Source organism: Bos grunniens, chromosome 7 (assembly GCF_055505025.1).
Source record: "Bos grunniens cultivar Pamir isolate PY7600 chromosome 7, Bosgru_T2T1.0, whole genome shotgun sequence".
NCBI lineage: Eukaryota > Metazoa > Chordata > Mammalia > Artiodactyla > Bovidae > Bos > Bos grunniens.
The window spans coordinates 10,217,118-10,239,188 of NC_141171.1; the positions used below are offsets into that span (position 1 = coordinate 10,217,118).

Genomic DNA, 22,071 nt, shown 5'->3' on the forward strand with positions numbered 1-22,071 from the left:
TACTTGGAATTTAATTTTGGTATGGCCATTTTACACTTGTATTAAAGATCATTAAGAAGTAGTTGAATGTGAACCTATGGTTGCCAGGGGGAAAGATGAGGGGAAGGGACAGTTAGAGAGTTTGGGATGGACATGAACACAGTGCTATATTTAAAGTGGATAACCAACAAGGTCCTGCTGCATAACACAGGGAACTCTGCTCCATGTTGTCTCAGTCTGGATGGAAGGGGAGTTTAGGGGAGAATGGATACACGTATAAGTATGGCTGAGTCCCTTTGCTGTTCATCTGAAACTATCACAACATTGTTAATTGGCTTTACTCCAATATAAAATAAAAAACTTGTTCCATGTATGTACATCTCTCTCTCTCTCTCTCTCTCTCTCTCTCTCTATATATATATATATATATATATATATATATATATATATATATACATATATCTTGTCTCAAAACTTGAATTTTAAAGTATATGTGTACATCAGGAGACAAAGAGGGATTGGGGAGGGGGTAGAAAGAGAGAGAGAGCAATGGACACAAGAGGGAATAAAGACCTAAAAAACTCAAATGTCTCCTGAGAGACTGTGGTAAAGAGGTTTCTTCGGTCCTGGTGACATTTCATGTGCTGTGTTTTTTGTTTGTTTGTTTGTTTTAATTTATTTTTTCCTGGATATCCAGGAAAAATAATAACAAATCAAAAATATTTATTCAAATGATAAAATAGTGATATCTTTATGATTTGAAACATTTGAAGATTGGATAGCCCAACAGAAAGTGGGCAAAAGGACTGAGCCAACATTTCACAAATGGATATATAGAAAGCATAATGAAATATGGATTGAATATTGACCTTCTTTAATATCAGGCAGAAATACTTATTTTTCTGGGGTCGCTTAATACCTATTTGACTAATTGGTTTTATAGGTCTGACAGTAGACAAGGCAAGACTCTCTCATATGTGGCATCATCTCTTTGTTATGCTTGGGTTTTGATCACTTTTCCCATAAGTCCTGTGGGCACACTCTAGTCCTACTTCTGCTTTTCATCCAACAACTAATGATCTGTATGGTCCATCCATATAACACCTACCCACAGTGTAACAATTTTACTCTTATCACTGAGTAATGTTCTTTGTATTAGTCATCTGAGGACATTGAATTATACACACAAGTGTGTGACTAGATGTGCACTTGTACCAAAAGTAATTTAGAAAAATGAAAAGCTAGGAAGTAAAAATATGAAAAAAGAGAATGAAACCAGGTTAAATAGTATGATTCTGAAGCAAGTGTAATCAGAAAAATTAAATGAAGTATTGAAAATTAATTGAGCAGTAGATATAACAGTAATGATTCATGACATTGATATGAATTAATTACATTGACAGTGACCTACAAATAAGAATAATATGATATATTACATTCATAGAATGTTTTGGTATATAATCTCCCTTCCACTCACCCACCAATCTAACTAAAATATTCTTAAAATTTTTGGTCAAGAATATGCCCCAAAAGTCAATTGAAAAGCAATCATTTGTTTAAAAAAAGTATTTGAAAGTCTATTTACTATAGACAGAATGATGTGTAATATATGGGTATAAAATAATAACAGGGAAATCAAAATGGTGACCACATACTCAAAGTTTTGCTCTAATTTAGTATATGACTTGAGAAAGCAACACAGAATCTCTTTCATATCATTCTCCTGTGGAAAATATATTTGTCAGTTTGGGGCTGAGTGCTTCTGAACTAGGAGTCCTCTATAACTTCTCTGGCAGGAAATGTAAAGAAAATGTTACAACATTTTAAGGAAAAAATTGAAGATAGCAATAAATATTCAAAATACAGGTATTCTTTAATTCAGGGTTCCCCAGAGTTGGCACAATTGACATTCTAGACCAGATCATTATTTGAGGTGAGGGTCTGTCCTGTGCATTGTGGGATGTTTACAGCATCCCTGACATTTATCGAGCCCTCAATATGTCACAGTCATAAAAGACTCTGGACATTGTTAGATGTACCCTGGGGGACGAAGTCATCCACAATTAGAGCCAGAATTTGAACTTCACTTCCTTATATTTTTGTAGTATTGATATACTAGAAATGCATAAAACATAATATCAATGATTGCTAGATTTGACCACACAAAATTTATATAGACTCACAATTCCTCTCAAATACATTTGTACCTAATAAAATAACTAAATGGCAAACAACCAGTTGGTGAGAAAAAAAAAATCCCCACCATAAAAGTCATAAAAGAATGTCTTAAATTCATTCTGCATCACTCCAAAGCTAATACCCGATATATTTAGGACTTCCCAGGTGGCACTAGTAGTAAAGAACCTCCCTGCCAATGCAGCAAATGTGAGAGATGCAGATTCAATCCCTGGGTCGGGAAGATCCCTTGGAGGAGGAAATGGCAACCCACTCCAGTATTCTTGCCTGGAAAATCCCATGGACTGAGGAGCCTGGTGGTCTGAAATCCATAGGATTGCAAAGAGTTGAACAAAACCGAACCAACTTAGAAAGCACACATGCACAATATTTTTCACCCCAATTATTTAATAAAATATTGGGCATAAGTTCTACTTTTACTCAAACACTTTATGCCTCTCATCCCTCTTCTCTTTGGGCTTCCATTCCATTCCACTGAACATTGTCATTGAATTCAATGTCCACTTGTCTTTCTAGCATCATAAAATATATTGATATTTTAATCAACCAAGCAAACAGCCATAGTGGTCTCTGGACACTGAGTTAGGATGAGTTGTTTCTAATGTACATTTTTTGGATTTCTTTTTATCTGAACATTTTTAGCAGTATCTTTTGAGGTCTCAGACTCACCTGCATGGGACTATGAACAGAGGGCTCCTTATGGAAGTCTGAATCCCTTCTGGGTGGATGATGATGGAGACTGAAGCTCTGTCTTCAGCTGAGAGAGCAGGAAGGAGGGGGTAAAGCACTGCTTCTTTACTCAGACTTAGGACTCCAAATGCAACAGTTAGTCTACTCCACGCCCAGGCTGTACAAGCTCAGGGATGCAGCAGAGGAGACATTTACAATGCTCTACATGTGCTCATTAGGTACATTTCCCTCTTGATAAATGACCTACAGGCACATGAATTCCCTGTGGGACTTAGTCTGGACAAAAAGTTTTGTTTTGTTTTGTTTTTCCTGTTCATTCTCTGTTCCCAGGAGACCAGGTTATAAGCCAGGCAAATTCAGTTTTTATTAATTCTTCTCCATTATCTCTAATCCTGCCAGAGTCTAAACTCCCAGCATCTTATCCCAACCCCAACTTTGAGATTTCTCCAATAAGTGAGACTGAGGTAACTGTCTTGAATCGTTCTCTTTGCTGGTCAGTGCATTGACATTTTGTAAGGACACAGCCCATAATATTCTTATCAAAATTTTATTTCCCTTTTTATAAGAGGGACTACTTTGTTTATGTAATCCAAAACATTGGGCAGTGCCCTCTTTGGTTTCTCATGTGTATGTTTGTGTGTTTGTGCTCAGTCGCTCAGTGTGTGTGCTCTTTGAGAACCCACAAACTGTAACTCACCGGGCTTCTCTGACCATGGAATTTTCCAGGCAAGAATATTGGAGTGGGTTGCCATTCCCTAGTCTAGGTGATCTTCCAACCCAGGGATCAAATTCATGTCTCTTGTGTCTGCTGCATTGGCAGGCAGATTCTTCACCATTGCACCACCTGGGAAGCTCAGTTAAAACCATTAAGAATTCCATATTTATATCTGAAGTAAATAGTTGTAATTTATCCTCTCATTATAAAATATTTTAACCCATCTTAGCACATTGTATGGATTGTCTGTCTAAATTTAGAGAAGCTTATTCTGTGAAGTATCAATAGCATGCTCAAAATTCTCCAAGCCAGGCTTCAGCAATATGTGAACTGTGAACATCCTGATGTTCAAGCTGGTTTTAGAAAAGGCAGAGGAACCAGAGATCAAATTGTCAGCATCTGCTGGATCATGGAAAAAGAAAGAGAGTTCCAGAAAAGCATCTATTTCTGCTTTATTGACTATGCTAAAGCCTTTGACTGTGTGGATCACAATAAACTGTGGAAAATTCTTCAAGAGATGGGAATACCAGACCACCTGATCTGCCTCTTGAGAAATTTGTATGCAGGTCAGGAAGCAACAGTTAGAACTGGACATGGAAAAACAGACTGGTTCCAAATAGGAAAAGGAGTTCGTCAAGGCTGTATATTGTCACGCTGTTTATTTAACTTATATGCAGAGTACATCATGAGAAACCCTGGACTGGAAGAAGCACAAGCTGGAATCAAGATTGCTGGGAGAAATATCAATAACCTCAGGTATGCAGATGACACCACCCTTATGGCAGAAAGTGAAGAGGAGCTAAAAATCCTCTTGATGAAAGTGAAAGTGGAGAGTGAAAAAGTTGGCTTAAAGCTCAACATTCAGAAAATGAAGATCTTGGCATCCGGTCCCATCACTTCATGGGAAATAGATGGGGAAACAGTGAAAACAGTGTCAGACTTTATTTTTCTGGGCTCCAAAATCACTGCAGATGGTGACTGCAGCCATGAAATTAAAAGACGCTTACTCCTCGGAAGAAAAGTTTTACCAACCTAAATAGCATATTCAAAAGCAGAGACATTACTTTGCCAACAAAGGTCCATCTTGTCAAGGCTATGATTTTTCCTGTGGTCATGTATGGATGTGAGCCTTGGACTGTGAAGAAGGCTGAGCACGGAAGAATTGATGCTTTTGAACTGTGGTGTTGGAGAAGACTCTTGAGAGTCCCTTGGACTCCAAGGAGATCCAACCAGTCCATTGTGAAGGAGATCAGCCCTGGGATTTCTTTGGATGGAATGATGCTAAAGCTGAAACTCCAGTACTTTGGCCACCTCATGCGAAGAGTTGATTCATTGGAAAAGACTCTGATGCTGGGAGGGATTGGGGGCAAGAGGAGAAGGGGACGACAGAGGATGAGATGGCTGGATGGCATCACTGACTCGATGGACGTGAGTCTCAGTGAACTCCGGGAGTTGGTGATGGACAGGGAGGCCTGGCGTGCTGCGATTCATGGGGTCACAAAGAGTCAGACACGACTGAGCGACTGAATTGAACTGAACTGAACTGAAGTTTCTTCATGGCAGATTCTTTGAACTCAAATGGTAGTTTCTTCATGGCAGATACTTTGAGTTCAGATGGTAAAGAATCTGCCTGCAATGTGGGAGACTTTGGTTTGATCCCTGAGTTGGGAAGATCCCCTGGAGCAGGGAATAGTATTCTTGACTAGAGAATTCCATGGACAGTGGAGCCTGGTGGGCTACAGTCCATGGGGTCACAAAGAGTCAGCCATGACTGAGCAACTAACACCAGAATGCAATATCCTGTGCTTTGAGGCTTTGTTTCTGGGGAATTATTTTCTTTCTGTGGTAGCGTTACTTTACTTCTTTCTAGTGTGTGATGAGTTGTTCCTGTACTGGAGCATTTGAAGTAGGGAACTTGTTGTTCAGTCCCTAAGTCATGTCCAGCTGTTTGCAACCACATGAACTGCAGCATTCCAGGCTTCCCCATCCTTAGCTGTCTCCCAGAGTTTGCTCCAACTCATGTCTATGGAGTCAGTGATGCCATCCGATCATCTCATCGTCTCTTATTCCCCTCACCTCTTGCCCTCAATCTTTCCCAGCATCACTATCTTTCACATGGAGTTGGGAAAGACTGACTTCACATCACATGGTAAGTATTGGAGCTTCAGCTTCGGTACCAGTCCTTCCAATGAATATTCAGGACAGATTTTCTTTAGGATGGACTGGTTGGATCTCCTTGCAGTCCAAGGGACTCTCAAGAGTTTTCTCCAGCACCACAATTCAAAAGCATCTATTCTTTCATGCTTAATCTTCTTTATTATGGTCCATCTCTCATATCTGTACATCAGATCAGATCAGTTGCTCAGTCGTGTCCGACTCTTTGAGACTCCATAAATCGCAGTACACCAGGCCTCCCTGAGCATCACCAACTCCCGGAGTTCACCCAGACTCATGTCCATCGAGTCAGTGATGCCATCCAGCCATCTCATCTGTCGTCCCCTTCTCCTCCTGCCCCCAATCCCTCCCAGCATCAGAGTATTTTCCAATAAGTCAACTCTTCGCATGAGGTGGCCAAAGTACTGGAGTTTCAGCTTTAGCATCATTCCTTCCAAAGAAATCCCAGGGCTGATCTCCTTCACAATGGACTGGTTGGATCTCCTTGCAGTCCAAGGGACTTTCAAGAGTCTTCTCCAACACCGCAGTTCAAAAGCATCAGTTCTTCGGCTCTCAGCCTTCTTCACAGTCCAACTCTCACATCCATACACGACCACAGGAAAAACCATAGCCTTGACTAGATGAACCTTTGTTGGCAAAGTAATGTTTCTGCTTTTGAATATGCTATCTAGGTTGGTCATAACTTTCCTTCCAAGGAGTAAGAGTCTTTTAATTTCATGGCTGCTTTCACCATCTTCAGTGATCCTGGAGCCCCCCAAAAATATAGTCTGACACTGTTTCCACTGTTTCCCCATCTATTTCCCATGAAGTGGTGGGACCGAATGCCATACATAACTACTGCAAAAATGATAGCTTTGGCTATATGGACCTTTGTTGGCAAAGTGATGTCTCTTCTTTCTAATACACTGTCTAGGTTTGTCATAGCTTTTCTTCCAAGGAGCAAGGGTCTTTTAATTTCATGGCTGCACTCAATATCCACAATGATTTTGGAGTCCAAGAAAATAAATTATGTCATTGTTTCTACTTTTCCCACATTTATTAGCCATGAAGTTGAGAGGGTAACAGGTAGGAAGGCTAGGTGCCCCCAAGTGAAGGAAATAAACTGCAAGTGGCAGATTTTTTCCCCCTTCTCTATACAAAATTAAAAGGAGGTTTCTTTTTTTAAATTTAAATTTATTTATTTTAATTGGAGGCTAATTACTTTACAATATTGTATTGGTTTTGCCATACATCTTTGTTGTTATGATGACACCTGGTTCCCCCTAAACTTAACTTTTCTCAAACCTTTAGCTAACCAATGAATTTTTCTTATGGAAATGTTTTTCTTAAGCTATGTTAATGAACTATGTATTTGCCTTGGAATCTGCCTTTCTTCCAAAAGGTTCAGCCTAAGACTCAAACCTTGAACAGAAAATGGCCCGACAAACCAGTATGTCTTACTCATGGAAATGTTCTCCTAATCTATGCTCATGAAGCTATTTATTTAATTGGAAATCCACCTTTCTTTAAGATTCATGTCAATTGTTTTATGGTGGGGATAATTCACCTTGTGCCAATGTTATCTTAAAATGCATGCTATAGGAGAGGGGCCTGGCGGAACTCTTTCAGTTTTGAGGTGATTCTTTATTTGACTAGCAACTTGTTAACAGATATATAACTACTACTACTACTACTACTACTTCTAAGTCGCTTCAGTCGTGTCCGACTCTGTGTGACCCCATGGACTGCAGCCTATCAGGCTTCTCCGTCCATGGGATTCTCCAGACAAGAACACTGGAGTGGGTTTCCATTTCCTTCTCCAATGCATGAAAGTGGAAAGTGAAAGTGAAGTCGCTCAGTCATGTCCGACTCCCAGCAACCCCATGGACTGCAGCCTACCAGGCTCCTCCATCCATAGGATTTTCTGGGCAACAGTACTGGAGTGGGGTGCCACTGCCTTCTCCCAGGTATATAACTCCTCTCTAAAAAAATAGCAAGAGGGGCATTCTTTCTGTCCCTTTCTGATATCTATATCAGAAACTTCCTCTGTCTCTTTAATATTTTAATAAAACTTTATTACATGAAAGCTTTGAGTGATCGAGCCTTGTCTTTAGCCCCGGATCAAAATCTTCTCCTCTGGAGGTCACAAATCCCGGTGTAGCTCATGGCTCGCAGCCAGGCCTTTCAAAGTGATGGGACTGGATGCCATGATCTTAGTTTTTTGAATGTTGAGTTTTAAGTCAGCTTTTTCACTCTCCTCTTTCATCCTAATCAAGAAATTCTTTAGTTCCTCTTCACTTTCTTCCATTAGAGTGGCATCATCTGCATATCTGAGGTCGTTGATAACACCAATACAGTATACTAACACATATATATGGAATTTAGAAAGATGGTGACAATAAACCCTGCAATCTTGATTCCAGCTTGGGATTCATCCTGCCCAACATTTCATGTAATGTACTTTGCATATAAATAAGCACAGTGACAATGTAGAGCCTTAAAGTACTCCTGTCCCAATTTTGAACGAGTCAGTTGTTCCATGTAATATTCTCACTGTTGCTTCTTGACCTGCATATAGGTTTCTCAGGAGACAGGTATGGTTGTCTGATTTTCTCATCTCTGAGAATTGTCCAGTTTATTGTGATCTACACAGTCAAAGGCTTTATCATAGTCAATGAAACAGAAGAAGATACTTTTCTAGAATTCCTTTGATTTTTCTATGATTCAGCAGTTGTTGGCAACCTGATCTCTGGTTCCTCTGCCTTTTCTAAATCCAGCTTTTACCTTTCCCTGGTTCAGAATCAGTTAAAAGCAGATGAATGGATAAGAAAGCTGTGGTACATATACACAATGGAGTATTACTCAGCCATTAAAAAGAATACACTTGAATCAGTTCTAATGAGGTGGATGAAACTGGAGCCTATTATACAGAGTGAAGTAAGCCAGAAAGAAAAACACCAGTACAGTATACTAACGCATATATATGGAATTTAGAAAGACGGTAACAATAACCCTGTATACGAGACAGCAAAAGAGACACTGATGTATAGAACAGTCTTTTGGACTCTGTGGGAGAGGGAGAGGGTGGGATGATTTGGGAGAATGGCATTGAAATACGTATAATATCATATATGGAATGAGTCACCAGTCCAGGTTCAATGCATGATACTGGATGCTTGGGGCTGGTGCACTGGGATGACCCAGAGGGGTGGTATGGGGAGGGAGGAGGGAGGAGGGTTCAGGATGGGGAACACATGTATACCTGTGGCGGATTCATTTCGATATTTGGCAAAACCAATACAATATTGTAAAGTTTAAAAATAAAATTAAATTAAAAAACAAAAGAAGGTCAACCATAAAAATTTGAGGTTTTACTTTCATTGTCCAGTAGGTGACAGTATAGCAACTACAAATTTCTTCTGCCTGAACTGCCTTTGTTTTTTGTTCTGCTCGTTCCACCTTCCATCGCCTCTATCAGAGGTGTCATCCTGAGACTTAGTTATTGTTTCTGGTGTCTCTTGGACTGTTGTTACCTTGCTGCTGACAGTGTGGCTGGCATGTTGCCTGGTACTCTGGGTGGGTAGATTTTCTGATGCACCTGGGAACTCCTGGGACATATGAAGCCATAAGGTTAGAGTGATGGTAGGTGGTGGAGCTGGGGTTATAAGGGTGCTATGGCATGTTCCTGGTGGCTCAGATGGTAAAAAAAAAAAATGCATCTGCAGTGCAGGAGACTCAGGTTTGATCCCTAGGTAGGGAAGATCCCCTGGAGAAGGAAGTGGCTACTCACTCCAGTATTCTTGTCTGGAGAATTCCATGGAAAGAGGAGCCTGGTGGCTATAGTCTATCTTGTCACAAAGAGTCAAACAGACTGAAGTGACTTAGCATGCACACACATGACATGTTCAGTGTGGTAAGATTCAACAACCTCAGTCACTGTAGGTGTGGAACTAGGAGGAAGAGTCATGGAACCCTAGGTGACTATGGGGACAGGATCCCATGCCTCATGGCCACCTGTACTGACACACCTAATTAGAGATGACATAGGAAGCTCCCTACAGTGCATGAAATCCATGCACAAAATACTGAAATTAATTTCTTTATGGTAAAATATAAATGATAGCATTTCAACAATGCAGTAATGCCAATTTGTGTGAAAATTAGTCATGTTATTTTCCCCTTTTCTCATAGTCTACACCACCACATGGCACCAAGGAACCTAACAGCAGTTTCTTAATTTCTTCTTATGGGATTTTCAGAGGAATCAGAACTGCAAACCCTCTTATTTGTTATTTTTCTCTCCATGCACCTGATCAGTGTGTTTGGAAACCTACTCATTATCATTGCTGTCCAGTCAGACCTCTTCCTCTCCAACCTGTCCTTTGTAGACATCTGTTTCACCTCCACCACCATCCCAAAGATGCTGTGGAGCATCCAGAGACAGAGCAAAGTTATCATCTATGAAGGCTGTGCATCCACGTTCATTTTTTCTTACTTTTTTGCTGGACTGGATATCTTTCTCCTGACAGTGATGGCTTTTAATCAATATGCGGTCATCTGTCACCCCTGCACTACATGGTCATCATGAACCCCCGGCTCTGTGGACTGCTGGTGCTGGTGTCCTGGGTCATCAATGTCCTGCATTCCTTGTTAGAAAACTTAATGGTGTTGTGACTGACCTTCTGTAATGTCTTAGAAATCTCACACTTTTTCTGTGAACTCAGTCAGATGATCCAACTTGCCAGTTCTGCCACCTTTATCAATAACGTGGTGATGTAATCTGTAGCTCTGTTTCTGGCCGATGGTTCCTTCATGTGTATCCTTTACTCTTATTCTAAGGAAGTTTCCTTCATACACAGAATCTCATCAGGTCAGGGGAACAATAAAGCATTTTTACCTGTGCATCTCATCTCTCAGTTGTCTCCTTATTTTATTGTACAGGCTTAAGATGTATCTTAGCTCTGCTGCTACTCACAGCTCAAACTCAAGTGCAACAGCCTCAGTGATGTACTTTGTGGTCACACTTATGCTGAAACCCTTCATCTACAGCCTGAGAAATAAAAACTTAAAGAGGGGTCTAAACATGTTCTTTGGAAAGGTAAGTACAAAGGGTCCAGTTGTCCGAGGGCTTAAGGAGTACCTGTGATAGCAAAGCTCAAATTCTTAGCCAAATGTTGCCAATGTTTTGTCAGACTGTGAAGATAGAACGTATCTCTTCTATTTTTCTTGGAATTTATATTTTGATTTTAACCTCTTTATATAATTTAGATAACTCACTCTTTTTTTTTAAACTTAAATTTACTCTCTTAAGTTTTGTTATATCTATGAGTGCCAAGTTGTTGTTTTTTGTTTTTTTTTTTTCCTTCTAATTTCCCTTTGTGTGTTAATCACACAGTCGTGACTGATTCTGAGGCTCCCTAGACTGTAGCCCATCATGCTCCTCTGTCCATGGGATTCTCCCAGCAAGAACACTGGGGTCAGTTGCTATTTCCTTCTCCAGGGGATCTTCCTGACCCAGGGATCAAACCTGCATTGTCAGACAGATTCTTTACCACAGGGAAAGCCAACCTGAGGAAGTATACTAATAAGTTTTTCTGCCTTGTTATGTAATTATTATAAAGGAAATGCCCAAACATTCTGTTTCTTTACTTCTGAAGGCCATGCAGAAAAGGGATGCTGTGAGAAAAGAAATGAAAACTGCAAAAATACTTGTATAGTCCAAAGAATACATTGAAGGGTAAGGGGTGTATGTATATGTGTGCATTCAGTTCAGTTCAGTTCAGTTCAGTCACTCAGTTGTGTCTGACTCTTTGGGACCCCATGAATTGCAGCACGCCAGGCCTCCCTGTCCATCGCCAACTCCCGGAGTTCACTCAGACACATCCATCGAGTCAGTGATGCCATCCAGCCATCTCATCCTCTGTTGTCCCCTTTTCCTCCTGCCCCCAATCCCTCCCAGCATCAGAGTCTTTTCCAATTATCTGTATATATTTTATTTTAAAAAGCACACTCACACACAAACATGTACATACACACAGACCCATATATATTCCCATTTATTATATTGAGAATAACCTTTACAGAAAATGGAGAGTAATAAAATGAAAATAATGAATATCTTTATTAATATGGACTTTAAGTAATGTAGAAATCTAGATAATAACATTTGAAATAGAATATGAAGATTGGGATACATGTCTCTTTCAATTCTGGTTTCTTCAGTGTGTATGCCCAGCAGGATACTTGGAGCTGGTGCACTGGGATGACCCAGAGGGATGGTATGGGGAGGGAGGTGGGAGAGGGGTTCAGGATTGGGAACACGTGTACACCCGTGGCAGATTCGTGTTGATATATGGCAAAACCAATACAATATTGTAAAGTAAAAAAAAAAAAAAGAATATGAGACCTTGTCTTTGATGTGAATTACTTTTCCTGTCTTAACCTCTCAAAATAAAACTGCATTTACATTTATGTATCCAGTGTGTGCACACAGGAGAAGGCAATGGCACCCCACTCCAGTACTTTTGCCTGGAAAATCCCATGAACAGAGCGGCCTGGTGGGCTGCCGTCTACGGGGTCGCACAGAGTCGGACACGACTGAGCGACTTCACTTTCACTTTTCACTTTCATGCACTGGAGAAGGAAATGGCAACCCACTCCAGTGTTCTTGCCTGGAGAATCCCAGGGACGGGGGAGCCTGGTGGGCTGCCGTCTATGGTGTCGCATGGAGTCGCACACGACTGAGCGACTTCACTTTCACTTTTCACTTTCATGCACTGGAGAAGGAAATGGCAACCCACTCCAATGTTCTTGCCTAGAGAATCCCAGGGGCAGAGGAGCCTGGTGGGCTGCCTTCTATGGGGTCACACAGTGTCGGACACAACTGAAGTGACTTAGCAGCAGCAGCAACCAGTGTGTGCACACAGGCTTAGTCATGTCCTACTCTTTGTGACCCCAAGGACTGTAGCCTGCCAGGCTTCTCTGTCCATGAAATTCTCCAGGCAAGAGTATTGGAATGGGTTGCCATTTTCTCTTCTAGGGGATCTTTCCAACCCAGAGATTGAACCCAAGTCTCCTGTGTCTTCTGCATTGACAGGTGGATTCTTTACCACTGTGCCACCTGGGAAGCCCATCAATGAACCAGGTGCTTGGAGTGGATAAGTCCCAATATGGGGGCTGCATTCCTGGTGCCTCTGAAAATTCCAGAAGTCATTCTGAATTTCGGGTAACTTCTGGTTCCATGTGGTACAAGTGACTGCCAATAAAGTGTTTTAAAGATTAATATTCACACAAGCTCATGTTCAGTTCAGTTCAGTTCAGTTCAGTTGCTCAGTCGTGTCTGACTCTTTGTGACCCCATGAATTGCAGCACGCCAGGCCTCCCTGTCCATCACCAATTCCCGGAGTTCAGCCAGACTCATGTCCATAGAGTCAGTGATGCCATCCAGCCATCTCATCCTCTGTCGTCCCCTTCTCCTCCTGCCCCCAGTCTTCCCAGCATCAGAGTCTTTTCCAATGAGTCAACTCTTCGCATGAGGTGGCCAAAGTACTGGAGTTTCAGCTTTAGCATCATTCCTTCCAAAGAAATCCCAGGGCTGATCTCCTTCAGAATGTACTGGTTGGATCTCCTTGCAGTCCAAGGGACTCTCAAGAGTCTTCTCCAACACCACAGTTCAAAAGCATCAATTCTTTGGCTCTCAGCCTTCTTCACAATCCAACTCTCACATCCATACATGACCACAGGAAAAACCATAGCCTTGACTAGATGAACCTTTGTTGGCAAAGTAATGTCTCTGCTTTTGAATATGCTATCTAGGTTGCTCATAACTTTCCTTCCAAGGAGTAAGCGTCTTTTAATTTCATGGCTGCAGTCACCATCTGCAGTGATTTTGAAGCCCAGAAAAATAAAGTCTGACACTGTTTCCACTGTTTCCCCATCTATTTCCCATGAAGTGATGGGACCAGATGCCATATTCTTTGTTTTCTGAATGTTGAGCTTTAAGCCAACTTTTTTACTCTCCACTTTCACTTTCATCAAGAGGCTTTTGAGTTCCTCTTCACTTTCTGCCATAAGGGTGGTGTCATCTGCATATCTGAGGTTATTGATATTTCTCTCAGCAATCTTGATTCCAGTTTGTGTTTCTTCCAGTCCAGCGTTTCTCATGATGTACTCTGCATATAAGTCAAAATAAACAGTGACAATATACAGCCTTGACATACTCCTTTTCCTATTTGGAACCAGTCTGTTTTTCCATGTCCAGTTCTAACTGTTGCTTCCTGACTTGCATAAAGATTTCTCAAAAGGCAGGTCAGGTGGTCTGGTATTTCCATCTCTTTCAGAATTTTCCACAGTTTATTGTGATCCACACAGTCAAAGGCTTTGGCATAGTCAATAAAGCAGAAATAGATGTTTGTCTGGAACTCTCTTGCTTTTTCCATGATCCAGCGGATGTTTGCAATTTGGTCTCTGGTTCCTCTGCCTTTTCTAAAGCCAGCTTGAACATCAGGAAGTTCACAGTTCATGTATTGCTGAAGCCTGGCTTGGAGAATTTTAAGCATTACTTTACTAGCGTGTGAGATGAGTGCAATTGTGTGGTAGTTTGAGCATTCTTTGGCATTGCCTTTCTTTGGGATTGGAATGAAAACTGACCTTTTCCAGTCACTGTCATATAATTTTAAAGCAGAGAAGTTTATTTTTTTAATATAAATTTATTTATTTCAATTGGAGGCTAATTACTTTACAATATTGTATTGGTTTTGCCATATATCAACTTGAATCTGCCATGGGTGTACACGTGTTCCCCATCCTACACCCCCTCTCCCACCTCCCTCCCCATACCATCCCTCTGGGTCATCCCAGTGCACCAGCCCCAAGCATCCTGTATCATGCATCAAACCTGGACTGGCAATTCATTTCATATATGATATTATACATGTTTCAATGCCATTCTCCCAAATCATCCTACCCTCTCCCTCTCCCACAGAGTCCAAAAGACTGTTCTATACATCTGTGTCTCTTTTGCTGTCTCATATACAGGGTTGTCATTACCATCTTTCTAAATTCCATATATATGCATTAGTACACTGTATTGGTGTTTTTCTTTCTGGCTTTCTTCACTCTGTATAATAGGCTCCAGTTTCATCCACCTCATTAGAACTAATTCAAATATATTCTTTTTAATGGCTGAGTAATACTCCATTGTGTATATGTACCATATAACCTTCTTATCCATTCATCTGCTGATGGACGTCTAGTTTACTTCCATGTTCTGGCTATTATAAACAGTGAAAGCAGAGAAGTTTCATTTTAATATTTTCTTTATGAATCAGTGCCAAATGGCAACCCACTCCAGTATCTTGCCTGGAGAATCCCAGGGACAGAGGAGCCTGGTGGGCTGCCATCTATGGGGTCGCACAGAGTCGGACACGACTGAAGCAACTTAGCAGCAGCAGCCCCTTTAGGATATTCTATTTCCATTTCTTGCCAGGAATTCCTTTACTAGTCTCAGGATCTTTTTCAAGCATAATTTATACCATTTTTATTAAAAATATCTTTCATTTAATTGAGGAATATATATTGAGTATCAGATATTTTTCAGGCACTACCCAGGCAAGGAGTATTGGATACCGAGGAAAAAACATCTATACAATCCAGTAACAGAGAAAGAATACAAACAAATAAAATAATGATATAATAGGTCAGATGGTGACAAGTGTGATGAAGAAAACAGAAGCAGGTATAAAAGAAAGAGTGAAGAGCAGCCACTATTTTTTATTGGGTGTTCTGGCAGGACTGCAGTCAAGATTATGTTTCAAAAGAGACTTTAAGGAAGAGACAGCAGGGGGAATGAACTCATCTGGGGAAGTGTATGACTGGCAGAGGGCATGGCCCCTGCAAAAGTCCTGAGGAAGGTGCCTGTTTCAATCAGTCAAGTATAGGAAAGGAAGGCAGTGTCTGGTAGGGGAATGAGAAAGATGGAGGGTGATGAGAGATGATGTCAGAGAATGTTGAGCAACAAGGTGACCTCCCTGATGAAGTAATTTCAAGTCACAGGTGTCCCTCCTCCACACCATGTACCTTTACACCTTATTAATCTGGTTGCAAAGACATCCCATGAATTGTTACCATGTTGGTTGAGTTCTGGTCTCTGTATTATTAAGGGTCATCTTGAAAATATAAGCCCAGTTACTTCTGCACAGAAAAGAAACAGTCATTGTTTTCCTTGTTTGATTTTTTCTGTGTTTTGTTTTCAAGCAGTTTATTAAATTTCTTTAAGAGGATTATTATATATATTTAGTTAGACAGTTTACAGAGCTCTATTTCTTTAGGGGCATTCATAGGAGCTGTATTAGTTTTCTTGCAGTCTGTGTGTGTTCAGTCATGTCTGACTTTTTGCAACCCCATAAACTGTTGCATGCCAGGCTCCTCTGCCCATGGAATTTTCCAGGCAGGAATATTGGAGTGGTTTCCCATTTCCTACCCAGTGGTCTTTTGGATACAGGCATGAACCCATGTCTCCTGTGTTTCTTGACTTGGCAGGTAGATTCTTTACCACAGCGCCACCTGGGAAGTCCTCTAAGTGGTTTCTTATTTTCCTTGAGTACTTGTGATCCTCACAGCCTTGCATCAGTGTGCATTTAAAGAAGTTGGTATCTCTTCCTGTCTTGGCATAGAAAGTCCTTCACCAGACAGTCTGTCATGGGCCAGATGATTATGTCTTTTGGTCAGCTTCCTTCTGGAGTCCTAAAATGGGCAGGTCTTATGTCTGGGCAGGTGATTGATAAGGTCTGATGCTTGGGGCCCTGGGGATAGACCTTGACTTTGGGTTTGGAGAGGTTGATGAGGCATCAGGGAACACTGGAATGGGCCTGGCAGTTGGGCTGCAAGAGCTGGCCTCATGCTGGGGTAGACTGAAAGCTCTGGTTAAACAGGAGTCATGCTGACTTGGTGCTTAGATGAGCTTGGAGCCTAAGGTCTCAACAATCATATGGTATCCTATTCTCAGGACCGGCCTACAGCTTGGGTCAATGCAGGATGTCCTCAGCTGTGGGGGCATGGAACATTGTTCTACTGGAGCCTCAGGCTGGGGAAGTCTGCCTGGAGCCTGAGGCTGCAGGGGGTGGCCTGGTGTATGGGTTACAATGAGGTCAGACAAACACTTCAGCTTCTTTCTGTCATGGGGAGGGTGTCTGTCTAAAATGCTTTGTTGCCCACTTGTGGAAAAGTTGTAATGAGGATAACAGAAAAATGTCTTTACTAATTTTTTCTCTTATTAATGTACTATAATCAACAGCCTAGAATCCTGACACTTACAAAGGTACTGTTGTATACAGACAGTTATTCAAACTGATCTTTCTAGTGGTGGAAGAGGAGACGGCGATGGCATCCCCTCCAGTACTCTTGCCTGGAAAGTCCCACAGGCAGAGGAGACTGGTAGGCTGCAGTCCATGGGGTCACGAAGAGTCGGACATGACTAAGCGACTTCACTTTCACCTTCACTTTCCTGCATCGGAGAAGGAAATGGCAACCCACTCCAGTGTTCTTGCCTGGAGAATCCCAGGGACAGGGGAGCCTGGTGAGCTGCCGTCTATGGGGTCGCACAGAGTCGGACATGACTGAAGTGACTTAGCAGCAGCAGCAGTGTTGGAAGAATGCTAGAAATCCTTATATACCTCATATCGAGAAAGGCATGGCAACCCACTCCAGTATTCTTGCCTGGAGAATCCCATGGACAGAAGAGATTAGTGGGCTACAGTCCATGGAGTTACAAAGAGTCAGACATGACTGAATGACTAGCACACACACACACACACACACACACACACCATCATATACCATTTTACTGACATTCAGTTCAGTTCAATCGCTCAGTCGTGTCCAACTCTTTGCGACCCCAAGAATCGTAGCAAGCCAGGCCTCCCTGTCCATCACCAACTCCCAGAGTTCACTCAGACTCACATCCATCGAGTCAGTGATGCCATCCAGCCATCTCATCCTCTGTTGTCCCCTCCCCGTCCTGCCCCCCAATCCCTCCCAGCATCAGAGTCTTTTCCAATGAGTCAACTCTTCACATGAGGTGACTCAGAGAAAGTATTTCTCGTCCATCTATCACCTGTACTTTTAAAATATATGTTGCTTAATGTATATCATTATATTCTAATAGGGTTTCCCAGGTGGCACTAGTGGTAAACAGATCCAGTGCTAATTCAGAAGCTTCAGGAGATGTGAGTTAGATCCTTAGGTTGGGAAGATACCCTGGAGGAGGACACGGCCACCCACTCCAGTATTCTTGCCAGGATAATCCCATGGACAGAGGAGCCTGACGGGGTCACAATGAGTTGGACACAACTGAGCATACAGCATGATACTCTAATAAATTAGTTAACAGGAAAAAATTAAATTTGAGGTATTAATTAAAAATTAATAAGTCAGATAATATTTAGAGTGAAGTATGGAATATAGGTCTTCTAACTGGGAAGAAAGCAAAGTGCTATATATGGATATAGGAATTGTGACATTAGGTAAAGGGATTCACATTTCAGAAACTCATTTTTTCTGTAAATGGGTAAACTGGATATAGACAAGGAATGAGCTGACCATAAATATGTTCAAGACAAAAGAACACAAGAAACACAGTTTCATGGAGGAGCCTTAGAAACACAATGAAGAGACTTCTAGCTGAATAAAGACTCATCAAGTGGCAAACAGGGCTCAGGACCACTCCCTATCATACTGTCTCATTCAATAATAAAGTCATTATGACAAGTTATTTTATTTTATGTTGGCTTGTTATGCTGCAATAACTGATACAATAACCCAAAGGCACAGAACTGAAGGCAATGAAAATAATCTACCTTATCTTATTTTTGACATTTATTCTGATATTTGAAGATAGCATTTCTGATTGTATCATTATTTATGATACAAATCTCTGCCTGCAATTCCTGGGTCTAGAAGAGCCGCTGGAGAAGGGATATTCTACCCACTCCAGTATTCCTGGGCTTCCCTTGTGGCTCAGCTGGTGAAGAATTTCCCTGCAATGCGGGAGACCTGGATCCAATCCCTGGGTCGGGAAGATCCCCTGGAGAAGGGAAAGGCTACCTACTCCAGTATTCTGGCCTAGAGAATTCCATGGACTGTATGGTCCATGGGGTCGCAAAGGGTTGGACACGACTGAGAGACTTTCACTTTCACAAGTAACAGTAGTAAAAAATGACTACACTGATATCCTTTCCAGCTACCTAGGAGAACTTGGAAGGACATGCAGGTTGGTGCAGAAACTCAGCTGACCCTGAATCACATGACTAAGAAGATTCACATTGTCTTGGGAATCATTTATGATAATAAAGATTGAAGAAATGTCCCTGTATAGGAGATATATAATAGATGATTGTGGTTATTCACTGTCCCTCTAGTGTTCATAATGAAATTTAGAAAAGGATGAGTTATTTTACTTAGAGCAATAGAAAGAATCATGTTTGTATGCATCACTGGAAGATTTCAAGAAAAACAACAACAACAACAGTAATTCAATGAAAAACCTTAAAACATACCTCCCAAAAGGTCACACCAAAGAATAAACCCCCCTTAAACAAGTGATATATATCTTACTTCAAAAAGTAAGTGTATATTTTGAAAAATAAATATTATGCAGAGTGATACAAAGTATAAGTTAAAGCTTGCTTCATCATATTCAAGGTCATATGAATCCAATGGTTTATTCAAATATTCGTTTTCATGGAGACATCACTAGGAGACATGCATTTGGTAGACAAAGTTAGGGGCTAGTGTTGGCACTGTGCATACAGGGTGTATAAGAAAAAGAATACTCACTCCAGTATTTTTGCTGGGTATTAATTAATTGAAATTAATGAATGAAAACAAATGATTAGCTAAACCCACTATATGTTGCTGCTGCTAAGTCACTACAGTCGTGTCTGACTCTGTGCAACGCCATAGACGGCAGCCCACCAGGCTCCTACGTCCCTGGGATTCTCCAGGCAAGAACACTGGAGCACTATATGTTAAATCTATATAATTATGAAAAACAACTGTTATTGATACACAAGCAGTTGTGCTTATATGGTGAAAAATGGTGGTCTCAGATTTTCCTCTCCTATAAACTTATATAAATGACCTTGTTTTCTCAAATGTGTTCTTCTTTACCCCCATAGGTTTAGTACAGCCTAGAGTTATGCTTTTAGGAAAACTAATGGAAGATTACATAGGATTAAATATGACATTTGAGAAAAAAATACTGAGAAATGCATATTGTCCCACGAGACAAATGAGATTCTTCAAATATTTAATATTCGAGGTTGGGAATAAATTTGGAAGACAAAAAAAGGGGAAAGTGTTCAATATCAGAGAGAGAATAAAGCAAAATAATGGTAGTTAAAGTTTTTTAGATAAATGGAAGCCAAAGAAATAAAAATTCCAGAAATAAATAGAGCAAGTTCTAGTTTCAAAATGTGATTCAAATAATCACAATTTACGGCTTTGAAGTTGTGAATTAACAGCAGTTCTTCAACATCAAGTCAATTATCTCTTTTATAGTTTCCTTTGTAAATAATATTTTCAGAGCTCCTTTTATGTCATTATTCCTGAGACTGTAGATGAAAGGGTTCAGCATGGGTGTGACCACGGTGTACATCACCGAGGTGATTACACTTGACTGTGAGCTGTGGGTATCAGCAGAAGCAATGAACACTCCTAGGACTGAAGAGTAAAATAAGGAGACAACTGAGAGGTGAGATGCACAGGTGGAAAATGCTTTATACTTCCCCTGAGCTGATGAGATTCCACATACAGAGGAGACTATCTGAGAGTAAGAGTAAAGAATACACACGGAGGAACCAACAACGATCAGCACTCCTGCAAAATACATCACCATGTCACAGATGGAGGTGTCAGAACAGGCAAGTAGGACAACCTGACTGGTTTCACAGAAAAAGTGAGGGATTTCATTGTTTGTACAGAAGGACAGCTGCATCACCATTAAGCTCTGTAGCAAGGAATACAGGAAACTCATAATAAAAGATGACAGAACCAGGAGACCACAGAGCCAGGGTTTCATGATGACCATGTAGTGCAGAGGATGACAGATGGCCACATACCGGTCATAGGCCATCACAGTCAGGAGGAAGTCATCCAATCCCCCAAACAGTAAGAAAAAATACATCTGGATGATGCAGCCTTCATAGGTTATGACTTTGCTGTGAGTCTGGATGTTCCACAGCATCTTTGGGATGGTGGTGGTGGTGAAGCAGATGTCTGCAAAGGACAAGTTGGAGAGGAAGAAATACATGGGGGTGTGCAGGTGGGAGTCTGAGCTGACAGCCAAGATGACGAGCAGGTTTCCAAACACAGTGATCAGGTACATGGAGAGGAAAAGCCCGAATATGAGAGGCTGCAGTTCTGGTTCCTTTGATAATCCCAGAAGAAGAAATCCTGAAACCTGTGTGCTATTACTGGTTCCATAAGGTAGATATAATGACTAGAAAAGAAAAAAATAATATGACTAATTTTCATACAAATGGGCATTACTAGCTAGGTGAAATACTACAATTATATATATATATATATATATATATATATATATATATATATAGCTTGTATATATTAAAGTTTTAAATTAAGCCATACACACACACACACACACACCAATGAGGAAGCCACTACCTAGCAGCACTTGTATATATGGCTTAACTGCAAACTTACATGCATGCTAAATTGCTTCAGTCATGTCTGACTCTTTGTGATGCTATGGATGGTAGAACACCAGGCTCCTCTGTCCATGGGATTCTCCAGGCAAGAATACCAGAGTGGGTTGCCCTCCAGGGAATCTTCCTAACCCAGGGATAGAATATGCATCTCTTATGTCTCCTGCATTGGCAGACTGGTTCTTTAGAACTATATATATATATATATATATATATATATATATATATAGAGAGAGAGAGAGAGAGAGAGAGAGAGAGAGAGAGATCTATATCTAGATTTATGTAGAGACAGAGAGACAGTAACTCACTCCAGTATTCTTGCCTGAAAAATCCCATGGACAGAAGAGTCTGGTGGGCTGCAGTCCAAAGGGTTTCAGAAGAATCAGACACAATTGAGCAACTAAGCGTACTCACACTCACACACACACACACACACATAGAGTTTGAATCTCATCCCTTTAAAGGATTCTTCGTGGCTTCTTGTCTCAGCTTTGTCCTACAAAAGTCCTACAATGTAATCATGAATGAGGAAAGAATATTAGCAAATACATTTCATGCCAGGTGGTGGCATCTGCTATGAAGTGTTCACCCAGATGGTTACGAATTTTGCCTGCA

At 41.0% G+C, this 22,071-nt stretch overlaps 1 protein-coding gene and 1 pseudogene across 1 annotated transcript; one reads left to right on the plus strand and one right to left on the minus strand.

The window, feature by feature from the left end:
* The first annotated feature begins 9,988 nt into the window (after nt 1-9,988).
* On the plus strand, nt 9,989-10,880 carry LOC147368335 (olfactory receptor 7A10-like; annotated as a pseudogene).
* A 9,366-nt stretch (nt 10,881-20,246) lies between these two features.
* LOC147368336 (olfactory receptor 7A10-like) lies at nt 20,247-21,116 on the minus strand. Its single transcript, XM_086413559.1, has one exon. It carries the CDS (start codon nt 21,114-21,116, stop codon nt 20,247-20,249), a length of 870 nt encoding a protein of 289 aa, XP_086269685.1.
* Nucleotides 21,117-22,071: the final 955 nt, after the last annotated feature.

Coding starts and splice junctions, on each gene's coding strand:
- LOC147368336 (XM_086413559.1), bottom strand. CDS start 21,116: ATGTACCTGATCACTGTGTTTGGAAACCTGCTCGTCATCTTGGCTGTC.